This window comes from Galeopterus variegatus, unplaced genomic scaffold (genome assembly GCF_000696425.1).
Source record: "Galeopterus variegatus unplaced genomic scaffold, G_variegatus-3.0.2 Scaffold1318, whole genome shotgun sequence".
In the NCBI taxonomy this organism is placed as follows: Eukaryota; Metazoa; Chordata; class Mammalia; order Dermoptera; family Cynocephalidae; genus Galeopterus; species Galeopterus variegatus.
The window spans coordinates 87688-108215 of NW_007727429.1; the positions used below are offsets into that span (position 1 = coordinate 87688).

General features: G+C 44.0%; 1 protein-coding gene across 1 annotated transcript in view; it reads right to left on the reverse strand.

Moving 5' to 3' along the window:
* Positions 1-20528, reverse strand: part of SLC9A9 (solute carrier family 9, subfamily A (NHE9, cation proton antiporter 9), member 9) — a 295459-nt gene that overhangs the window by 24099 nt on the left and 250832 nt on the right. Inside the window, exon 7 of the mRNA XM_008576256.1 lies at positions 2129-2267. Within this exon, the coding sequence (XP_008574478.1) occupies positions 2129-2267 (139 nt within the window). The remainder of the gene's footprint in view (positions 1-2128; positions 2268-20528) is intronic.

The following is a 20528-nucleotide window of genomic DNA, read 5'->3' on the forward strand; positions in this document are numbered from 1 at the left end:
GGTCTTGTAATCCATGCACAGTGCTTAGGGCAGTGGCTTGGTACATAGTAAAGTTCTCAGTAACTGTTAGATGATATTATTATTATTCTTGTGCCTATTAGGACTAATGCGTGAGCCAGAGTGAGCTACGTGGCCTCCTTGAGCCTCAGTTTCCTCATGTGCAAAGCGAGGATAATAGTAACCTGTCTCACAGTGCTGATTCAAATGAAGAGACACATATAGAGGCCCTGGAGCACTCTAGATGTCCCTAAGTGTTCCTAGCACCATTACTATTATTCTATTCTAAACAATACCTAATAATTGAGAGGCAATAGGGGTCCATGACTGACAGCACTGTCTGCCTCCTGGTTCACTCTCTGGCTGTGTGACCCTTTCTAAACTTCAGTGTCCAATAAAAACAGTATCTGGAGACATGATCATGATGCAGGTTACATGAGGCAGTGCACCAAAAGCAAGGAGTGGGGCCTGACGTGTCAGGACTGGGGAGATCGCTTGTTGTTGCTGCCATTGGAAACCAGCCCCACCTTTTCTGACTGGCTTTATTTCTATCAATGGAGGAGGCGCCATCGTCCAAGGTTTCCAGGATGAAGCTTCAGAGTGGCCTTTGCCTCTCTCCTCTTCTTTATCTCTTATAACTAACTGATCACTAAGTCTTGGAGGTCTTTCCTTCTAAACATCCTCTCCTTCCTGATGCTGCCACACAGTCCCTCATCACAATTTCCTCACCTATGTTTTAAAAACAGAACTGTGATCGTGTCACTCTGCTGAGCAGAAACCTTCAGCAGCTCACTATAGACTACAGAAAGAAGCTCAGACTCTCTTAAAGAACCTCCCAAGGTACCCCACAAGCTGCCTCCATTCTCCCCGCATCTCCTCATCCTCCACTTCTCACAGCTGGAGCCCTCTGGTCCTCTCAGACACACCCACCATGTGCCGCATCAGTCCCACCTCCACACCTTAAGGTATGCTGGTCCCCCTGCTGACCCCTTATGCATGGCTTTGCCTGTGTCCTCCCTGTCTGCCAGGCCAAGCCCAAGTTCTACTCTGCATGCAAATACTGCTTTTCAAATTATTTTCTGGACTCATAAGTCTGGCCGAGAGCCTAGTGTACTGTTCCAGACACAATGGCCTCATCCCCATTTGAATATTTATAGTCCCAATAACTTGGATGTGGCTTTGGCACTTGCCTTCTGCCCAACTCTTAAGGTAACATGGGTCCTTCCAAGCTGTCACTTACTGAGGGCAGGGACTGTGTTTTACTCATCAGACTCTTCTTAGACACCCTCAGTAGAATTGAGTCTTTTAGCAGCTGCTCAGTGAATCTCTGGGCCAGTCCCCGTGGAAAAAGGTCCCAACATTTTGCCCTTTCTTCACCTGGGGCAGCCCTGACCCCCCTGGCATACACCTTCCTCTTTTCCCAAGGTCTATGGCCTGCGTCTCTTGCTCTGCCTCTCCTCTGTGGCCTCCTCTGAGCCTCACCTTGATGCTGGCCTCTGTCTTTTCTCCCCAACTCTAAATTTTGCCCCATGCAACTGTTCTGAGTGAACAGCCCCACCTTGCTCAGATCCTCTAGGGACTACACCATCCTCCTGGCTCCTGATGACACAGTTGCCCAGATATGGCAAACACGTCATTTCTGCATTGCTTGCAGGTTTCCTTCCATAAAGTAGCTGTGGATGCTTGTTTAAACCCACAGTGATCTTTGGCTTGGCCTGCTAAGCTAGTGATTGACGCAGCTTGAAAGGGAGGCAGAGCACAGCCAGTTTATCACCCCCTGTTACTCCTGTCCTGTGCTTGACCCTCCCATGGCCAATCCTCATGCCCATTCCCACTACTTTTCCTAAGTGGCAATTTTTTTTTAAGGCCGTTGATATCCTAGGATCAAACAGTGTCAATAGTGCTAGAATTGACCTTGGACAAGAAAAGAGTCTTGGTCCCCTCTGCCACTGGTGCCAACCTATGCCTCCAGGGACAACTCAGAATCAACATGGCCTTGGCAGTGCTGTATCAAACTTGAACCAGACTATCTAGTCATTTACTGGCCTGGACGTTGTCCATCCTCAAAAACACTCCATGGACATTGACTGCTTTAACAGTTCCCCGCTTTTCACACGCAGACAAAGGATATCAGCGCTGTGACAACAGCATACGCGGAACCCATTGCAAATGAGCCAGCGAAGATCCCCAGGAAATTCCCCACGGACTGGAAGAACGCCACAGTGTCAAATGCATTTGGATTCTCCTTGGGGCTGTAAATGGATATAGAGCTGAAAAGAGAAGAGGGTGAAGGTTAGTCAGGGACTCCTATCTTACAGCCCCGGATTTCAGACTCACTTCTGGGAGAAGCTTGTTTTCCTGTGCGGGTGGATGCAGGTCAGAAGAGTTGTGGGGAAGCTGACAAAGACAGCGAGAGGTGGGGGAGGCAGAAAGCTCCCCTTCTTTACAGCTCAACCCACGGCATCCAGGCACTGCTGCCAGTCAGTACACGTGTTTATATTGGAAGTGTTGCAAAGAATATTGTTTCTGAGCAAACTAGGCTTTAAAGCATGGTGGGTGTATAAGGGATCTGCTGAGAAGATAGATAACTGTGAATTATTTAGTGACCATATGTCTTCAGTGCTGTTATATATTCACAAACGTTCCTGATAAAAAGTGCACTTTTATGGCCTGAGCACAAATGGGCGATACAAATCACAGCGTGTACAAAATATTCTGCCGTGATCTTGTCATAAACCACGAAGCATTCCTCCTCTCCAGTGTAACCCTTCAGAAACAGGGCACTGATGGGTGTTCAGAACATTACGATATTAACCCCCAGGGAGAGACAAAACCCTCATTTTCTCACTGAAACGAATGGCAGCAGCTGCCTGAGGTCATCTTTTATGCCCCAATTCTGGTGGCTGCCAACAGTTTTATTTCCATAGAGAAAAATCAATCCACCAATAGGCAGTCTGTTCACTTAAATATTTTTGAGGACATCATATTTGCTATTAATTTTTTAACCAGGGCTTCAAATCCCAGAGTGTTAATATGAAGGACAGGCATGTCCTATTTTAGGAAATATGAACTCCATATTGTAGCATTAAATTGAACAGATGCGCTAGAATCAGTAGCTTTAGGGAGACTAATGACATACCATTCCATATTTTTTTTTCAGTTTTTATTTTAACATGGGGTGTTTAAAACTACTCAGGAAAAATCAAGAGTTTGGCAGTGGGTTTTGGATGGGACTTTGTAGCTGTGTAAAGAGCAAAAAGTACAGTAGATGCACTGACTGAGATTAGGTAGAATTTACAGAGATGTGACTGAGTCTTCTATGGCTTGGATGATTAGAGCATCTTTGCCTGACTTTTTGTGTCCAGAGACTAGTCAAGAGAGAGTAGGGAGAGCAGATTCCAGTTCTCCTATAGGAAGATATGTGGCAAAAAAAGGTAGTTTTAAATGTTGTTAGTTTTTCCCTCCACGTCTTTAAACCCCCAAAGTAGGCCAAACACTTCTGCTTTGATCCCGTAATTGGAGAAGGAAGATGAATGTGGATCTTGAATGGACTCTCAAAATGTATGCGAGAAAGGACTGCCTTTGAAGTGTTTTTCTTTTTGTAAAGTGTTGTGCTTTGCAGAAAAAAGGAAAAGCAAACCCGAATTTGGGTCCTTTGTATCTGCCACTCCCGAGAAAAGGTGTCAAACCCAGTGGCCCTTAGGAAGCCTGGCACCCAAGGCTGTGAGGCTCCGTGTGTTCCTGTTGACATGCACCAGCATATTTTTTTCCTTCCAGTGCAGAAACAATAGTGATAAGAAAACATCCAATTTGCATTCTGCCTTTCAAATACAGGTTTTTGCACAGTAACACAGCTTAGTGTTAATTCCTGAGGCTGCCACCAGCAGAGCTGATACACAGAATAGGCACCTTTATTCTTTAACCTGCCACCCCTCTATGCCCCCGAAGTGCCTTCTCTGTCCTGGTGCTTCTGGACTTGGAACAGCACCATCGCGTCATTTGGCCATGTCCTGTACTGTTATTTGTGGAATGCTTTTCTGGAAATCAACTCATTTTTATACAAATGCAAGAGATTTTACTAAAAAATATCTATGAAATCATAAGTTTGATGTGCTAATTATATTCCTTTTTAATATATGTGAAAATATATAATTTGGGGAAAAAAAGCTCACCTGTGTGCCACCTAAAATCATCTGCAGTGGGGCTGCACATAGCCCCACTGATCTGCAGTCTGCCCTTCAGGAGACATTTTTCTCTTCCCACCCACCTGGCAGGGTATAAGCGTTTCATTTGCTAACTTCATGCCCTTCCCTGAGACGTTTGACTTATCTGAAGAAAAAAGCTTAACTCCCTTGAATTATGGAGATTGTCCATTGATCTTGTGGGCCCTAAAGCTTCCCAGGACATAGGAACTGGGTGCCCGCTGAGTGCCACGTGTGCATTAGGTACAGGGTACTGTACACAGGTAAGGAGGAGCACAGAGGAGGGAGGCAGAATTTGATCCAACAAACATCTTACTGAACACCTGAGATATACGAGGCGTAGCTAGTCAGAGAGGCTAAGATATCGATGACAGAGGGCTCTAGTCCCAGTGCTGAGGTGATTTTGTGAGAGATGCACATTTAATGATACAAAGAAGGAAAGGGGAGCTATTTTAGAATAAAGGTGATGGCATTTGAGCAAGGTGGTGAGTCATCAGACAGTGACGCAGAGAGGGTACTGGGCAGTGGAAAGGCCAGGAGGCAGGGGAGTTCAGGGCACATGCAAGGTGTAGCTGTGGTTACGGTGGAACCCAGGGAGCATGTGGGTGGACATAGCAGAGGGGACAGGTGGGTGAGGTGGCATCACTCAGAGCCTTAAGTTCCATGTTAAGATTATACAGAAGGCCTCACATTTACATAATATTTAGTCCTCTTGGCCTCCATTATAACTTTACTTGATCCTATAATATCTTTGCAAGATAAACTGGGCAGTTTATTTTTCTTTCCTTTCTTCCTTCCTTCTTTCCTTCCTTTCCTTCTTTCTATTAAAAAAAAGTATGGATCAGATAAATTAGGATCACACAGGCACTAAATTCACAGTATAGATTTCTTGTTTCTCCCTTAGAAAAGTGATTTTGTTGGGAGGAAACCATAAACCCCCATCAGGATAGTTGAGTGACAGTGTCACACTGACTGTAAGGACAATAGATATTCAGGTACCAGAACCTTTGATGTTCGTGCCTGGGATGGAGCATGGGCAGCAATTTCCTGGACACAAGCATAAGAGCATAGTGTGTGTTGAATGTGGCAACAGCACCCTCTCTCCTGTCCCACCAGCAGCAGAGACTTGGAGCTTATCACAGAAACCTGCTTCATGTGTGGCTTCTGCTCCTGGACTGTAAGCTTTGCCAGCCCTGGCCCGGGTCTCACTCCTTTTTGTATGCCCGGGACACAGCTGGTGCCTGGCACATGGCAGGCTGCCTAAGGGCCGATGGAATGAAGGCAGGATGACTGGAAAGTAGAAAGGAAGAAAGGCAGGAAGAAAGGAGACTTGCAAAAGCTAGTTGTCTCTTGAATCACCATCTGCACATGTTTTATTAGGCACTCACTATATGTGGTTGTGTTGTGGCTACTTTTAGGTTTATCAACCAAATTTTGAAACTGACACTTGAGCCTCTTAACTTGAGCTTAAGATTTGACACTATTGGATGAGTGGCTTCATACATGCCTAGACTCAGTTACATCATCTTTAAAATGGAGACAATAGGAGCACTTATGTCCCAGAAGTGTTGTGAGGATATGAGATACATTTTAAACTCGTGTATGTATCTGGTGGACTGTAGAGCCATTCACTGAGTGCTTATGAGGTACGCTCAGAATAAACACTCAGTGAATGCATCTTCACCACCGTCATCATCACTGTGCTAGGAACTTCCACAAGTCTGACAATGACAGACAGAAAAGTGCAGTGGCTAACCCAGGCCTCAGTCCAACTACTGGTAGATGGGGTGTGGCTGTCCTCCCATCACACCAAACTTTGAGGTTGCTGGAGGAGAACTAGTCCCTCTCACAGGGGAACAGAAGGGTGTCCAGGGAGGAGAGGCACTAGGCAGGCATCCCAGGGAAAGGGCCTTAGGAGTGAGGCTAAAAAGCTGTCATATTTATTGTGGATCTCTTGGCTTGACAGATCAAGGAGGGAAGGGATGTTCTCAGCATCCTGGGCAGGGGTCTGCCCCAGGGACAGGAATAGGCTAGGACACTCGGCTTGAGCTGAACCTCCCTAAGTTTGGTTTTCTGCAGGCAAGCTCTGCAGCATCTGGTAAGGAATGAGGGGAAGCAGGTAGGAGCCTTATGGCCCAGGAAGGTTGCATCGCCTGGACTGCCAGGACTTTAGGAAGTTGTTCTTCCAGGCTCTAGCTCCTGGCAAGAGGCATCTCTCCAGACTCTGGTTTTCAGCTGCAACGCTAAGCCTCTGGATTTAGAAGCAGCATCTGTGGGAGGGAATGGAAATAGCCAAGGGTTTGGGTAGCACATATGGAGTTTTCCGACTTCAATCCAAGGGAGGAACAACATTGTTCCAGCAATTTCAGCCCTTTGGATGTATCCGCTCTTCCAAGGGAGATTCCTGAACCATTCGTGATGCAAATACTGGAGAGGGGAGAGGAGGGAAGAAGGAATTGGATTTTCTGTTAACCTACGTGGTGGTTGTTCTTTGAGACACCACTCTGAAGAGGCACTATTTATAGCACAAACTGATCAAGAGGGACATACAGTCCCCAGACTTCTGGGAAATAGTTGGATGGAACCGATATCCTTGAAAATGACATGACCAGAAATACACAGTGTTTAATATTTCATCTCATAAGTTGGAAATAAGTTCAGGTTATTGATTCGTTCTGTGCAGGAACAGATTATTCAGCAAAAACTAGTTTGATGACTGGGTATGGTATCCATACTCAGAAATAAACGTGTGCAGCATCTTTTAAACTCAAATTTTTTTAAATGGATGAAATATCTTAAATTCCTTTGATGAAAGTTAGATGAATAAGGATCATTTTGCTTGCTGTACCGTTTAAGAATCACAGACGTGATGGAGACTCCCGTGTTTCTCTGCAACCCGTGTTTTCATCCACAGGATGCTCCTGCAAGCACACAGCTGAGGTAGCATTAAGAGCATAGAATCTGAACCTGAGATCTTGGTGTAAATCTCAGCTCTGCCACTTCCTGGCTGTGTGATCTTGAGCCAGTTAAACTTTCTGTACCTCAGTCTCTATAAAATGAGGATGATAATAGTAGTACTTGCCATATGAGGTGACTATGAGGGTTCAATGAATTAATGTTTCTAAAGCACCTGAAAGGGAGCCTGGCACCTAGTAAAAACTAGATAAGCACTTCTGCAGTAAATCATGCTTTTCTCTTTCTTTGAGAGCTTGGTTTAGTTCTATAGATGCATTTCAAACTAAATGTTCAATGAAAACCTCAACTCAGACAGAATTAAAATTTCATCACCTGTCTCTCACACCTTGACTGGTCACTGGTCTGGGGTCTCTGGGTGACAGAGATCATTTGATCATAAAAGTTGTTTTTGTGCACAGTGGTGGGTGGCATGCAGTCAGTGCTCAGTAAATGCACAATAAATTCTAGTGATGAAGAAGTTGGAGAAGGATGGTGGGGGGAGAAGTAAGAAAAGAAAAGGAAGAGGAGATGCTGCGAGTGAAATGGTGCTGGGAGTGAAATGAGTCACGGGTGGGGAAAGGATTATGCAGACACATGACACCGCCATCAGTGCCAACAGCACCGTGCCCCTGAGACTCTGGCCACTTTCTGTTCTGGTGCCCACTTGGTTGTCTGTCTCCAGATCATGACCACCTTCCTCAAGGTCTCGCAGTTTCCAACAGCACCCACCCCTCATATTCTTTACTGCTGCTGCTAAAGCGTTTTGACCTACAGTTACTCAGAAGCTACCCACCGAGCTCAAGCTCCTGGGCGGGGAGTGTCGCACACTCTGTGGACGGTCCTCCCAGCTCCCGCAGCCCACCGGTCACCCTGGCTGCCTTGTTGGGACAGCCTGCTTCTCCACCCTCCAGTCCAGTCCTACCTGCTTTGTTAACACGAAATAAATGTCACTTCGAAACTCAAACAGAAACTAGTAAGCAAATACATGATATCGCTTTCAGGATTTGTATGAATCTAATCATTAAAACAAAAAATGAGAAAATGATTACTATAGCCAAAGATATACAAAAGAACTTTCCATTCTCTTTGCCAAATCTTTAATTCCCAACAAAAAAATTTCCAACTCTTGGCACTAGTTCATTGAAGAGTTCTTGATTAGTTGGGACATAAATATAAAATGGTTTATTGTTTTTCCAATCACTGCTTCCAGCTGTACTGTATTGAATCCCCTTCCGTGCTGGGTAAGTAGTTCCATTAATGATGTGTTGGTCAAATTCCATTACTCAATTTCTTTTAGTTATTAAAACTTAGTGCAGTACAACTTAAAACCTAAGTCTTCAAAGCTGGATTCTTGTTCTCCCTGCAGAACATTCTAGAGCATCAGCAGGATGACTTGGAAGGGAGGAGAGGCAGCAGATTCCTCCTCCTCCCATCTGCGTACCACACTCCCTGGTGCTGGAGACCTGGAGGGGGATGGGAAGCCCAGCTCTTCTCCTTTTGTGGCCAACTGCTTGTTAGTGGCAGGCAGGGTCCCTGGCCTCCCTCTGGTTCCTGTTGATCCCTCTTTTGGGGACCTTTGCTGATGTGGTGGCACCTCCATTTTGTTGAGAAGCCCCTCACAGGTGCCACTCAATCTTTCCTCTGCCTAGCCAGCTACACGTATACCCAGCCTGTCTCCATGGCTTAGATCAGTGACCACTTAGGCAGCGTGGTGGTTCTCACCCCTCTCCTGACTCCCAACCTACTTAATGTGGGTTCCCTGAGCACCTTCCATAGGCCATAGAGCCCTGGGCTGGGTGGGATCACCTCACCTACTCTCCAGACACACCAAACCAGGGAGCCTTAGGTCCTGTTCCAGCAGACTCCTGCTTTCAGAACTCTCTAGGCCAGAGGAGGCACCAGTCCCTGTGTTCTTGTTTGGTCCTGTTCGCTGCACCCCAGGGAGTCATATCTAGGAACTCCCTTCTCTTGCTCTGCGTGGAGAGGGCCTCAGCCCCGCTGCAGGTTCCTCCACTGGGGAACGAGCTGGCAGCCATGCCTCTGCACGCAACCCCAGTCTTTCTGGGCAATGCCAGTGGAAGCCCTGCTGCTTGGCTTTGGGGAGAGGATGCACCTTCACGGGGAGGGGTGACTGGGTAACAGCGTCACACCTCAAACACTGCACTCTCTCAGGATAACTCCTCTTTGCCCCCCCTTTGGTATACTGATTTGAGGAAAAGGGGGTGCATAGGGTGGGGAGATGGGGCTGATTCCATAGCCAGCTAAACCAGTTGGGAGGTGTGGAGTCCTGACTGCCTGGGGTCCTGCTGCTCTGTTTAGCATGGAGCCGCTGCTTACAACTTTTATTTTCAGCTCTGGTCCCTAACCCCAGCCTGGAAGACAGGAAGAGGCCCATGGGGTGACACATCTTGTGATGTTTATGTTGGGTGCTTCTAGTTTCTTTTCTCCCCATCTGGACTTGTCATTCTGCTTCTAAAGACACTTTTAAAGGAGTAACACAACATAGAGGGCAATGAAAATTTGTAAAAGCTGCTTAGTTTTATGGGGCCCGGGTGTCTAGGTAAGAAAAAAGTAGAAGAAAAAATAATTACAGTGCTTATTGTGTTTAAAATTCTTTATGCCTTAAAAAAAAAAAAGAAAAATAAGTAGATTCTTATCTATTATTTATCTTTAATAACCATACCAACCTACCTTTCTCAAAGAAGTTGCTTAATTATGAATAAGGAATTGATTTTTATGGGGCCAAGAATTGTGTGTACACATTGGAATTCTTTCTGGCATCTGCCTGCCCATTATTCTGGCTTATGTTCTGCCAAAGGCTGATGAAGCTCTGTCAAGAGAACCTGCAGTAAAACATAATGACTTCAGGAATTGGGGGCATTCCAGGCACCCTGGGAGGTTAGAAGAGCTGCCTCTTAATAATAAGAGGTCCTGGCCAGAAGTTTGCGGAGCTCGAGTTAGAACCATAGGGTTTCTCCTTCCCAAGGGCCGAGGACCCTGCAGAGGGAAGAGCTGTGTGTGGGGAGGCGTATTAATTAACTCTTTCAGCTTCTGAGGGACCCTTTAATGACTCTCCCTAAGTATCCCAATTTATTCCAGAGAGTGATTTTCCAAATCCTTGACAAATACCATTTTGCCATTTTGATGTCAAGCACAGGAGAAAAAGACGAAGAGAATTCTGTGAAAAGTATAAGTTACTGTATTACGGCTGCCCCCAGCATAATACAATCTCAGGGTGAATTAACTGATTCACTCCATCAATGAATATCTATTGAGCACCTACTAAGTGCAGACAGTGTTCTAGGCACTGCAGATACCGCAGGGAACAAACAGCTCCTCACCTCATGTTCCTTACATTTCAGTGGAGAAGACAACATAATTAACAGCTAAGCAAATAAATGTATGATTTAATGACAGGACTGGATGCAAAAATAAAGCGGCATGAGAGATGGGATAGAATCGTGGGGCACTGCGTTAGTTAGGATGGTCTGAAAAGGCTTCTCTGAGAAAGACTGTCAAGTGGAGTCCTGAATGAAATGAAGGGGGAGAGTTTTCTAGGTCCTGAAACAGAGCGTCCTCAGTGGGTCTGAGGAGCCTCAACAAGGCCAGGGTGGCTGGAGGGACACGGGTGAGGGGAGCGTGGTGGGAGACAGGGCTGAACCAGGGCCAGCACCAGGTGTGAGTGAAATAGAGCTCCCTACACCCTCATAATGTACGCTGTCTGCTTCTGGAGAATTGCTTCCTTAACCTAAGTAACTCCATTTTGCCCACTGTCTGACCTGCAGACTACCCCAGCCCCCCGCATGAGAAACCGCTGGCCTTTTCATAGAAACAAAAAACAATTGCATAGAAACAGGAGCCATACACTGTGAATTGTTACATGGGAACAGGAACCGTACACAATGAAAACTTGTCTGCCTGACTGCTCGAACGGCTCATTCTTGGCCTTTGTGACCAAGCCCCCTCGCTTGCTTTGTGCACCTGGACACACCCGTGTGCCAACGGGATGTAGTTTGGCTTTGGGGAAACTACACCCTCTTTAAAAATGTCAAAGACCAAGGCCTAATGGCCGCTCTTCCTTGGTTGCACCTTGGGAGATGGAGGCTGGCCAGCTGGAGTAAATAAACTGTCCTTTTCTGCACAAGTGGCGTGTAAGTGCATTTCTTGTGGGAGGGTGCCTCACGACATGAAGAGCCTTTTAGGCCATTGTCAGGATTTTCTTCTGCAGGTAAAAGGGCAGCCACTGGAAGGTCTGGGGTGGAGGAGAGATGTGGTCAGGAATATTCCTGGTGAAGTCTATGGTAATGCCAGAGAAAACTGGCCAGGAGATAGCATGACCCCACTGCACTCTTCAAAGGCTGAAACAGCCAGGCTGGATGTCACTGCCTAACTGCGACCTGACCAACAGCAGCAGACCCCGGGAAGCAGAGTGGGGTGCTGATGAGGAAGGCCGAGGGAAGTACGACAGTTTAAGGGATAGATGAATTCAGCAGAAACAGATGCAGCGAGCATTTGAAAGGTGGTCACGCGGAGGAAGGATTGGCCTCATTCTTTGTGTTTCCAGAAGGCAAGATAAAGTGCAAAAGTAAAATATCACAGGAAGATGAATTTCAGCTTTATATTCTATTTTGAAATTTCCTAATTTTTAGATCTGATGGAAAATGAGATGGGCTCTGTAAAAGGGTAGCAAGTTCTCTGTAGTTGTAGATGTTTAAATATAGGATGAAAGAGTTACTTGCCAGGGTGCTGGGGAGGAAATTCATGCACTAGACAGTTGGATAATGTGGCCTGAAGGAACCTCTCACCCCAGTGGCCACTGATTTGCCATTTTCCCACTTCCTCCAGGTCCACCAGGAGAGCAATGTGGCTCTCCTGTGTTCACCCAAATCCTGACACTGGAAATGGCCAAGCACACAGGAGCAGCACCTCAAAGAGGATGTGAGGGGGGCGCTGGTGATTTAGGTGGGAACCCGGGTTGACAATGACATCAAGGACAGTTACAAATTTCAGCACAGAATGAAGCCTTTGACAGATTCCTGAGTGGCTCTGGTCCATTAAGTTCCAACTTTAAGGTGACAAAGGGAGCTCTGAGTTTAAAATTGGTTAAAAGGGAAGAAGAGTTAAAGGAGGCTTGTTATGAATTATATGTGCATTTTCTTTGAAAGGAGATCTTAAATCACTTTGCAATTTAGCTTGAAATGACTTGTCAGAATTGAATTAGTCTGTGTGCTTTGAGAAATTTTCTCTTATACCTAATATTGGGGGGAAAGTGGATTTGAGATAGTCCTAAAGATAAAAGTAACTTGCAAATACTCTTCTTATTTCTTTTTCTTTCTTTCTTCTGAAGCAGAAATGAATTTGAATCCCACTACTGTGAAGCTATTCATTTTGGAGAGAGAGAAAAAATAATTCTCATGGTCTAATGGGAATGTCTACCCTTTCTCCAACTTTTCAAATCCTTTAATCCTCATTAATGAAATCTTAGCTCCAAAGAGTGCTGCGATATGTGAAACTGCTCTTAAAAAAAGTAGGCTAATAGCCACCAAAGATGGAAATCTAGTTAAAATTAAAATAACATCATAAACAGGTGAAGCAAAAACAAATATTAATCCTCAAGGTTAAAAATAGAGAAGGGGGTCAGGTTCTTAAACATTTACTGAGCATGCAAAATACTTACTATTCCCTGTATTCATCACCGTGAAACATCTGCTATGTGTCAAGCACTTATATTAAGCATTTTTATAAGCATTATAACTCTCACCGTAACCTCCTGAAGTAGGTGGTATTATTATTTTCATTTTACAGATTAGGAAACTATGGTTTAGCAAGATTAAGTCACTTTACGTATTTATTTAATCCTTCCAACAATCTAATGAAGAGAGAATTATTCTCACGTTAGATATAAACAGACTCCAGGAGGTTAAATAATTTGCCCAAGGTAACTTGCTGGTAAATGGAACATCAGTTATTCAATTCAGGTCTCACTGATTGAAAGCCTGTGGACAGTGCAGACTGAGGGGTGGAAACACCTGGATTTAGCACCTGAGTGTGCTCACAGAGAACTGCTAGGATTGAGGCAAAGACCACTCTTGCAAGTTGAAGATTTTAGGATTTCTAGTCCTTATTTGCAAGAAAAAAATTACATTAGTCAAAATATCCATTTCAATATGAAAAGTTTTGCTAACAATCTAGTGCCATTTACAGGCCAAGATTTCTTAATGGAGACCTCTTCTTCATACTGAATAGGTTTTAATATGCAACTATGTCCCATGTTTCTTGGCGTTCATACCAAGACCAATTCACGTGTGCTGTTCCATGCGGGTGTTCATTCTGTTCTCCCATGTGGTGACTACTGTCTCTTTACAGTAATTACTTGTGTGTCTTGGTGTATTCATCTGGAAAATGGTGATAACAATGGCATCTCCTTCATAAAGTGGGGAATAGGTGTGTTAACATGTGTATAGTGTTTAGAATACTACCTAGAATAGAGAAAGTGCTCCATACATGTTAGCTGTTATTGTTGTTATTGCTATTTCTAATAATATTATTGATGGGATAATTATTATAAATTTTGCCATTTGCCCAAAAGAAATCAATATAAACTAAGCTCTACTTCTAAGAATATGGAGGCCTGTAGGAATTCCAATTAATGTGTCAGAACATTGTACGAATGTTTTGGGGGTGGAATGAGCAATACGCTTAGAGTGAGATCAAATACTGAATTCGTCTCTTTCTTAATGAGGCCTGTAGAGCAGAAGGCTACTGGGATAGTATCAAACAAGGGGATGCATGTAAATTGTTAACAATAGCTAAGCACAAAAGAGCCACAGTTGTCTTGCAAATTTAACAGAGCTGAACTTCTAGCAGCCTTGCAGGGGAAGGGGACACCAAGGTAGACACAGCATAGAAATCCTGTCACTATATCTGAACAAAAATATGTTTGTGAACAGAAGGTGTCTAATGAAGGTGTGTGGAATTGCTGACTAGCAACCACAAGGAACAAAACACGAAACCAGTAGAGTTTGCTTTTATGGCGACCACCAATGCACAGCTCCCCACATGCTACATAGAGAGAAAGAAGAATCAGCAACGACCACTTGCTTGGATTGGAGCCTGCAGTGTTTCACAGATGCTGTGTGTGGAGGACAGTGGTGGATGCCTGAATGAAATGTTAGTTTCCTCTGACTGGGTCAGAGGACTTTTCATACACAATTAGCTACCTCTCTAAACTGGATGCCTTTCATTTCCACATCAGACAAACCCTACTATGATTATAAACAGCCACCTGAGACAGCCTGACTTGGTTGCACCTGGTTACAAGCCAACTCCTGGAAAATATTTGCACCAATCAACTCATTCCCCAGACCCTTCCCCCATCTTCCATTTACTAGCAATTAAGTGAGCATCTGGGCCCCAAATCACAGCTTAATTTAAGAATCTGTATCCATCTTTTTGGAGTTGCAGATAATTTTGCTTGAGTTCAAGTTATCTTTGGGTGCAAAGTGCATAGTTATCTTCTTAAACTGATGCATTTTTCCAAAGCAGTTGCCTCATTCCCACAGATATCAATTTTGTGTGTGAAGCATGGAACTTGCAGATCAACAAATCTTACCAAAGATGGTTTTGCTTCCACTTAATGTTCTTAACTTGTATGTTTCTAGGCATTGGTATAAAGTGGATATTGTATAGAAGAGTCATCTCTGGCATTAGATCTTCAGAACACAGCTTTTGTCTGGGGTAAGAACATGGACCTTAAGGTATACTTGAATCTCAAACCAATACAACTTTTAAGAACTGATAGGTTCCTAACTCAAGCAATCAACAGACCTGTCCCACTCCGTGCATTACAGACAGTTTCTAAAACTTGGAATCATGGGCTAAGCATAAGGATGAACACTTTATTTTTCAAGGCGATTGCTGAGCTTGGTGGGGGGGGGAAAGGTACTGCTTGGTGCCAGGAACCAGGGCTCTGGGTGCTGAAACAGCCTTGGAGGAGCCGGAGGATGGTTTTTGCATATCTAGGCAGGCGATAGCTTGATATCTGGGGGAACATGGAGGCTGGAAGACTCAGTAGGGACTGGGCTGGAAGGAAGTCAGTGGAAAGCTTCAGTTTAGAACCAGATAAACAAGCTACCATGACCATGTGAACAACCAGCAAGGGGCCCAGGAAATCAGCTTCTGGGTGTCGAATCATGGCTGGATGGAGGTGAACCCAGCATTTGTAAATGCACACATGCGTTTTTCTGAAAGGAGATGCCTTCACCTTCATCACCTCCATGTGGTCGATGACCATCCCAAAGTTTAAAAACCACTGAAGCGGTGGTACACAAACACTGATGGCAGAAGGAGGAGGGAGTGGTGAAATCTGAGGCAAATGGTGATCTGCAGAAGGTGAGACAGGAGGGAGAACTGGACAACCAGTGCCAAGCACATGACACCAGAGCATCACATGTGGCTGCTCTGGGCTACCAGACAACATATGGGAGAACACAACTGAACAACAATAGATCAGAAAGACTGGCAGTTCCTGACACATAGATACATGCAGACAGGAAAGTGACATTTTGAGCGTTGTGTTTACATGAGAGTGATGGACAGTGTTAGGGAGTAAAGCAGGTAACACCATGAAGCATACATTCATCTATGGCCTGGGTCAACCCTACTTTTTATTCATGGTTTAGCTGATATTAACTGTAGGGACTCAATACCTCCAAGGTCATGTGGCCAGAACTCACCGTCACTGCCACCACTACCAGGGCTCGGCTGTCCCAAGGTCAACCAGAGTGTGTGGGACACAGCAGCTCTTGGGGCTTGGCTCCGTTCACCCATGGCTAGACCATCAGTAAGTCCACTATCTGTGTTTATGTCATGAGAGCAAATGGGAGAAACATGCTGATGCTTCCCAAGAACTTGGGGAGAAATGTCCTTTGAGGGCTAAGTTATGAAGTAAGTAACACTTTGGTGATAAGAAACATTTTGGAGGCAGATGTTTTGTCTGAGATGGGTTAGAACTAGGGAATTGTTCAGATGGTTCTCAAGGGAGGAAGGAGGTAGGCAGGGTGTGACTTGGAAGGAGGAGCTGGCACAAGGGGCCAGAGATGGGGTCCTCCTATTTGGAGGGGAAGTGGCAGATAATAAGGGCTGCTTTTTGATAATCCCCTCTATTCCATAAAATGGCAGGTTCCTCCTCTTCTCTCTCTCTCAAGTTTTCATTAATCACATCTTTTTTTTTTTTCCTTTTTGTCTTTTTTACTGACCGGTAACGGATCGCAACCCTCGGTGTTGCGCCCGCACCGCGTTCAGCCAGTGAGCGGGAACCGGTCTCCACATGGGATCCGAACCCTCGGCGGGAGCGCCGCCGCGCTCCCAAGTGGCACACTCTCCAGTGCACCACCGGGCCGGCCCGCCACATCTTTTTTTTATATTACCATTCTTTCCATTTAACAGACGTGCTCCTAGCTATTGTACTTTACTTCTCAGGTGGGACTAAGGTTATGTATAAAGTGCAAATTCTTTTGAAAAAATGGTAGAATTCAAAAATTATACCTCACTGTCTCCTCTGGATTAAGTGTATTCACTAGACTTTTATTCAAATCTATTATAACCTTCTTGGAAAATCCAGTTTTAAGAAAATACCTCTGGGCCATTGTTAGAAAGCATCTGAATAGAAACAGGTGAACCAGTGACAGGAGAGGAGGATGCCATTTAGATGAAAAAAGTAAAGGACTGTGGCACCTTTCAGTGTGTGTGTGTGTGTGTGTGTATGTCGGTGTGTGTGTGTGTGTGTAACACAAAGAGAAAGAGACAGAGGCCTCTAAAAAATCTTATGCCAAGAAATGGCAAAATCCCTGGTTTCGTTTATGAAAAGTCTGCTTTATCACTTAACGCTAATGAACACCATTAGGAGAAGGTCGATGCATAATTAGAGATTATAGCACCCTGACTTCAGATGAATCATGATGGTGAAGACCCAGGTAACTTCACCCCCAGGAAGAGCATGATCATCTCCACAAACCTCACGCCAGAAGTCGAGGACTATGATGAAATGGAGTCTCAGAGAGCCAGACAAGTGCCCCTGCCATTGTCTGCCTCGGGTTTGCCTGGCAGTCCTCGGCTCTGGCACCAGCCAGGCTGTGTAGGTGGCAGTGGAGAGGAAAAAGAGTATTGGTTCTTTTAAATTATTTACACTGAAAATATTCAACCCTTAAAAATTCTGGATTTTAAAAAAGGAACTTAATTGGTAGTTTCTCAAAATGAGGAGAGAGGAAAAAACAATTCCCAGCTTTTCAAACCATAATAGAATAAACTAGTAAGATTAAAAAAGTAATTTGTTAGTAAGTTGAATGATTACCCTGTGCAATGCCAGCTTAATTTTGGAGTCTTAAATACTAAATATGGAAAGCATATATGATCTGTTTCAGCAAAATGTTCAGTGTTGAAATTCTCTTAGACTTTGTGTTTTCTACATTGCAATGTTAATAGCTGCCATTTATTGAGGGCCTCTTGCAAGCTGGAAGTGCGATATGCATTTTGTATACATTACTTGTAATACAATAATTCTATAGCAGAGATAATATGATTTACGTGTTACAAGGGGACATTGAGGAAGGTTAGCAATGTGGCAAGTAAGTGATAGAACTGGCATTAAAACCCTAGTTGACCTGGTTCCAACGCTCCTATGTCACCCTTTCCTATGATGTCCCCACCCATCAAACTGTGTGTTGACAAATTTGTGCACCAACAAAAGTGAGTTGTACAAGGGTACTTCAAAAAGTTCATGGAAAGATTCGTACTATCTTTTAATTCTATTTTTCTACAAATTTTTGAGTACCCTTGTATGTAGTGGTTCCAATCAGTAAATTCTTGTTTTAGGTAGTACCCACGGGTGAGGTCTTTAAAGTATCTAGTTTAACTTACATCTGCACATTTCTTTAGTTTTTCTTTGTATGTTTATTTAATAGCACATAGGCAAAAAAACAAAAACAAAAACAAAAACAAAAAAACCCCAAAACAAAAGCCCCAAGAGCTAATCTGAAAAAGAAAAGCCTTTGAAACAGCAGCGGAACAGGATTAAGTTTCCTCCAGACTTTTCCCTACGTGCAAGAAAATGTTTATGTTTCAAAGGTGGAATGTTTGGCTTGTTATCTGGCAGGAAGTTGCATATCTGTCCCTGGCTGCTACTATATTGGATAGATAATTAAAACATTATTTTTCTATCAGAATGGAATGCATTGCCAAATGGAGACTCCTTTGGGGGCAAAATGATGGACACCTATAGCACCAAAGCAGACTTGAGTACATCTAGACAGGATCTCTCTAAGACTTTGGAAGAGTGCTCCTTGAATACCTGATTTGTGCTTTGAAACAAGCAAGGGTTTGGGGCAGGGGTTCCTTGTGACCGAAGCCCACCAACAGAGATTCTAAGTGGAGCTGGTGGACTTGGCTTTCCTTGCTAAGCTGTTGGGGAGATCCTCCCACAGAACCATAGTCCTTTTGGAGGAATATGGCTTTGGAAGTCATTCAGCAAAATTAAGCACATTCATTAAATGAGAAATTAATCATACTAAGCTGCATTTTATGCCATATGGTGATGCCGTCTGTACTAACCACTCCTTATCAAGCATCTGCTCCAGGCTGCCCTATCCAGGAAAACGCAGTGACTTCTCAGGAAGAGTGTGGTTCTCTCCCTTCTTTACTGCTGCATTACTTTCAACATCCACTTTTCTGTATGAGGATTTCAACCGATACATCCTTCATTCTTGCTTAGTTTAGTGAGAATAAAATTGTCAGTTACATTCCTCTTGAGTCTCTCAACTAAGATCTGATGCAATGCCATGAATAAATTGATGAAGGGGGCACAGGTGAAGTGTAGAAATGAGAGAGAGCGTGAGAGACAGCCCGGAACGGAACCTACACATCTGGCAGAAGCTTGTATTGACTGAAAAATTACTCCTGATTGCCGGACAAATCATACATAGGATAAATGTGGGATTCAAACAGCAATGAAGAGTTCTTTGGAAAGACACCATCAAACAGTGTTCTAATCCCAGATTCCGGCATTGTTAGGTGTACAGTTGCTTGGCAGCAGAGAGCAGGGAGATGGGATATACAGCTTGCTGCACAATTGGTTCTAATATGCTGCCTTGTCCTATAATAAAAATAAAACAATCTCTAGTGGCTGGGCTTAAAGAGCGAAAGGTTTTTGTTTTTCCATCATTTGCTGGAATAGGGAGAGATGGAGCCGTTTTGCAATATGTTTCCTATAGCCCAGGGCACAAACTTCCTCCATGGATTTCTCTGCCTCTTCTGGGTGATAGAAGGAAAACAAACCAAGCACAAGATAGTTTGGTAAAGTCTGGATAAAATATAATTTTGGTAGTATAATGCATACTCTATAGCTTTAGGATCAATAATTAAAAAAAATAGAGAATAACTTTTATTTAAGATTTGAACCTTGTGAGAGATAAAGCAGATGATCTAAATCCTGACTGCTTTTCCATGTGTGCATGCACACTCACAAGCATGCATACACACCTGAGCAAAGGATTTTGGTTTTGATGGATGTGTTTGCTAATGCTCAAAGCTTATTGTCTATAGTTAGAGACCGTGGATTTTGAGGTTTTATTATTTCATAAGTTACCCAATATTGACATCACTTTTCTGTTCTTTCCTAGTTAGTTTCTGTCAGAGTAACTGTCTGCTTCCAACAAGGACATGCTCTATGGGATCATGAAGATGATGACCTCATGCTTAGGGAATAGTAAAAAACTCATTAAAAACTCAACATAGAGACCCTCCCCCACAATGTATAAAGTCTCGAACATGTCATGGCCAATATTTCTTTCCTAGCATTGCTCTTCACTCACCTTCCTAATGTTCAGCAAAAAGAAAGTGCCAGAACATTTAGCATCAACTCATGAAAGATGCTATTAATCTCAGAACTCAGTTAAGAGGAAACTTAAGCTTACACTTAACTTTTTCATACTTATTGACAGATGGGAGCAAATCGGTTCTTATAGCCTCAAATGTATTGGTTCCTCAAAGCTCCCAGGAAGGTATGGTGCTAAAAGAAGCAGAAAACTGGTTTCAATTCAGGTCGTCATCATCACTGTGGTTGCTGTTAGGCGATTCTGTTCAGAGCAGCGTATTAGCTGTGGTGAGCAGCAGGCTGTGCTCTGCCTAGAATCGTAGTATCAAAAGCCATTGCCAAACAGCTGGATTAACTCGGGGCCCACAGCTAAAAGGCTCCCTTCCCACTTGCCAATTCCCTGAGCTCTCCAGTTCCCAGAAAAATTTTTGTTGAACAGATTCTCACACCTTTTTCCTTTTTAAGAAAGGAAATATTAGTGGGAAAAATCCACTCCAGTGTCAGGG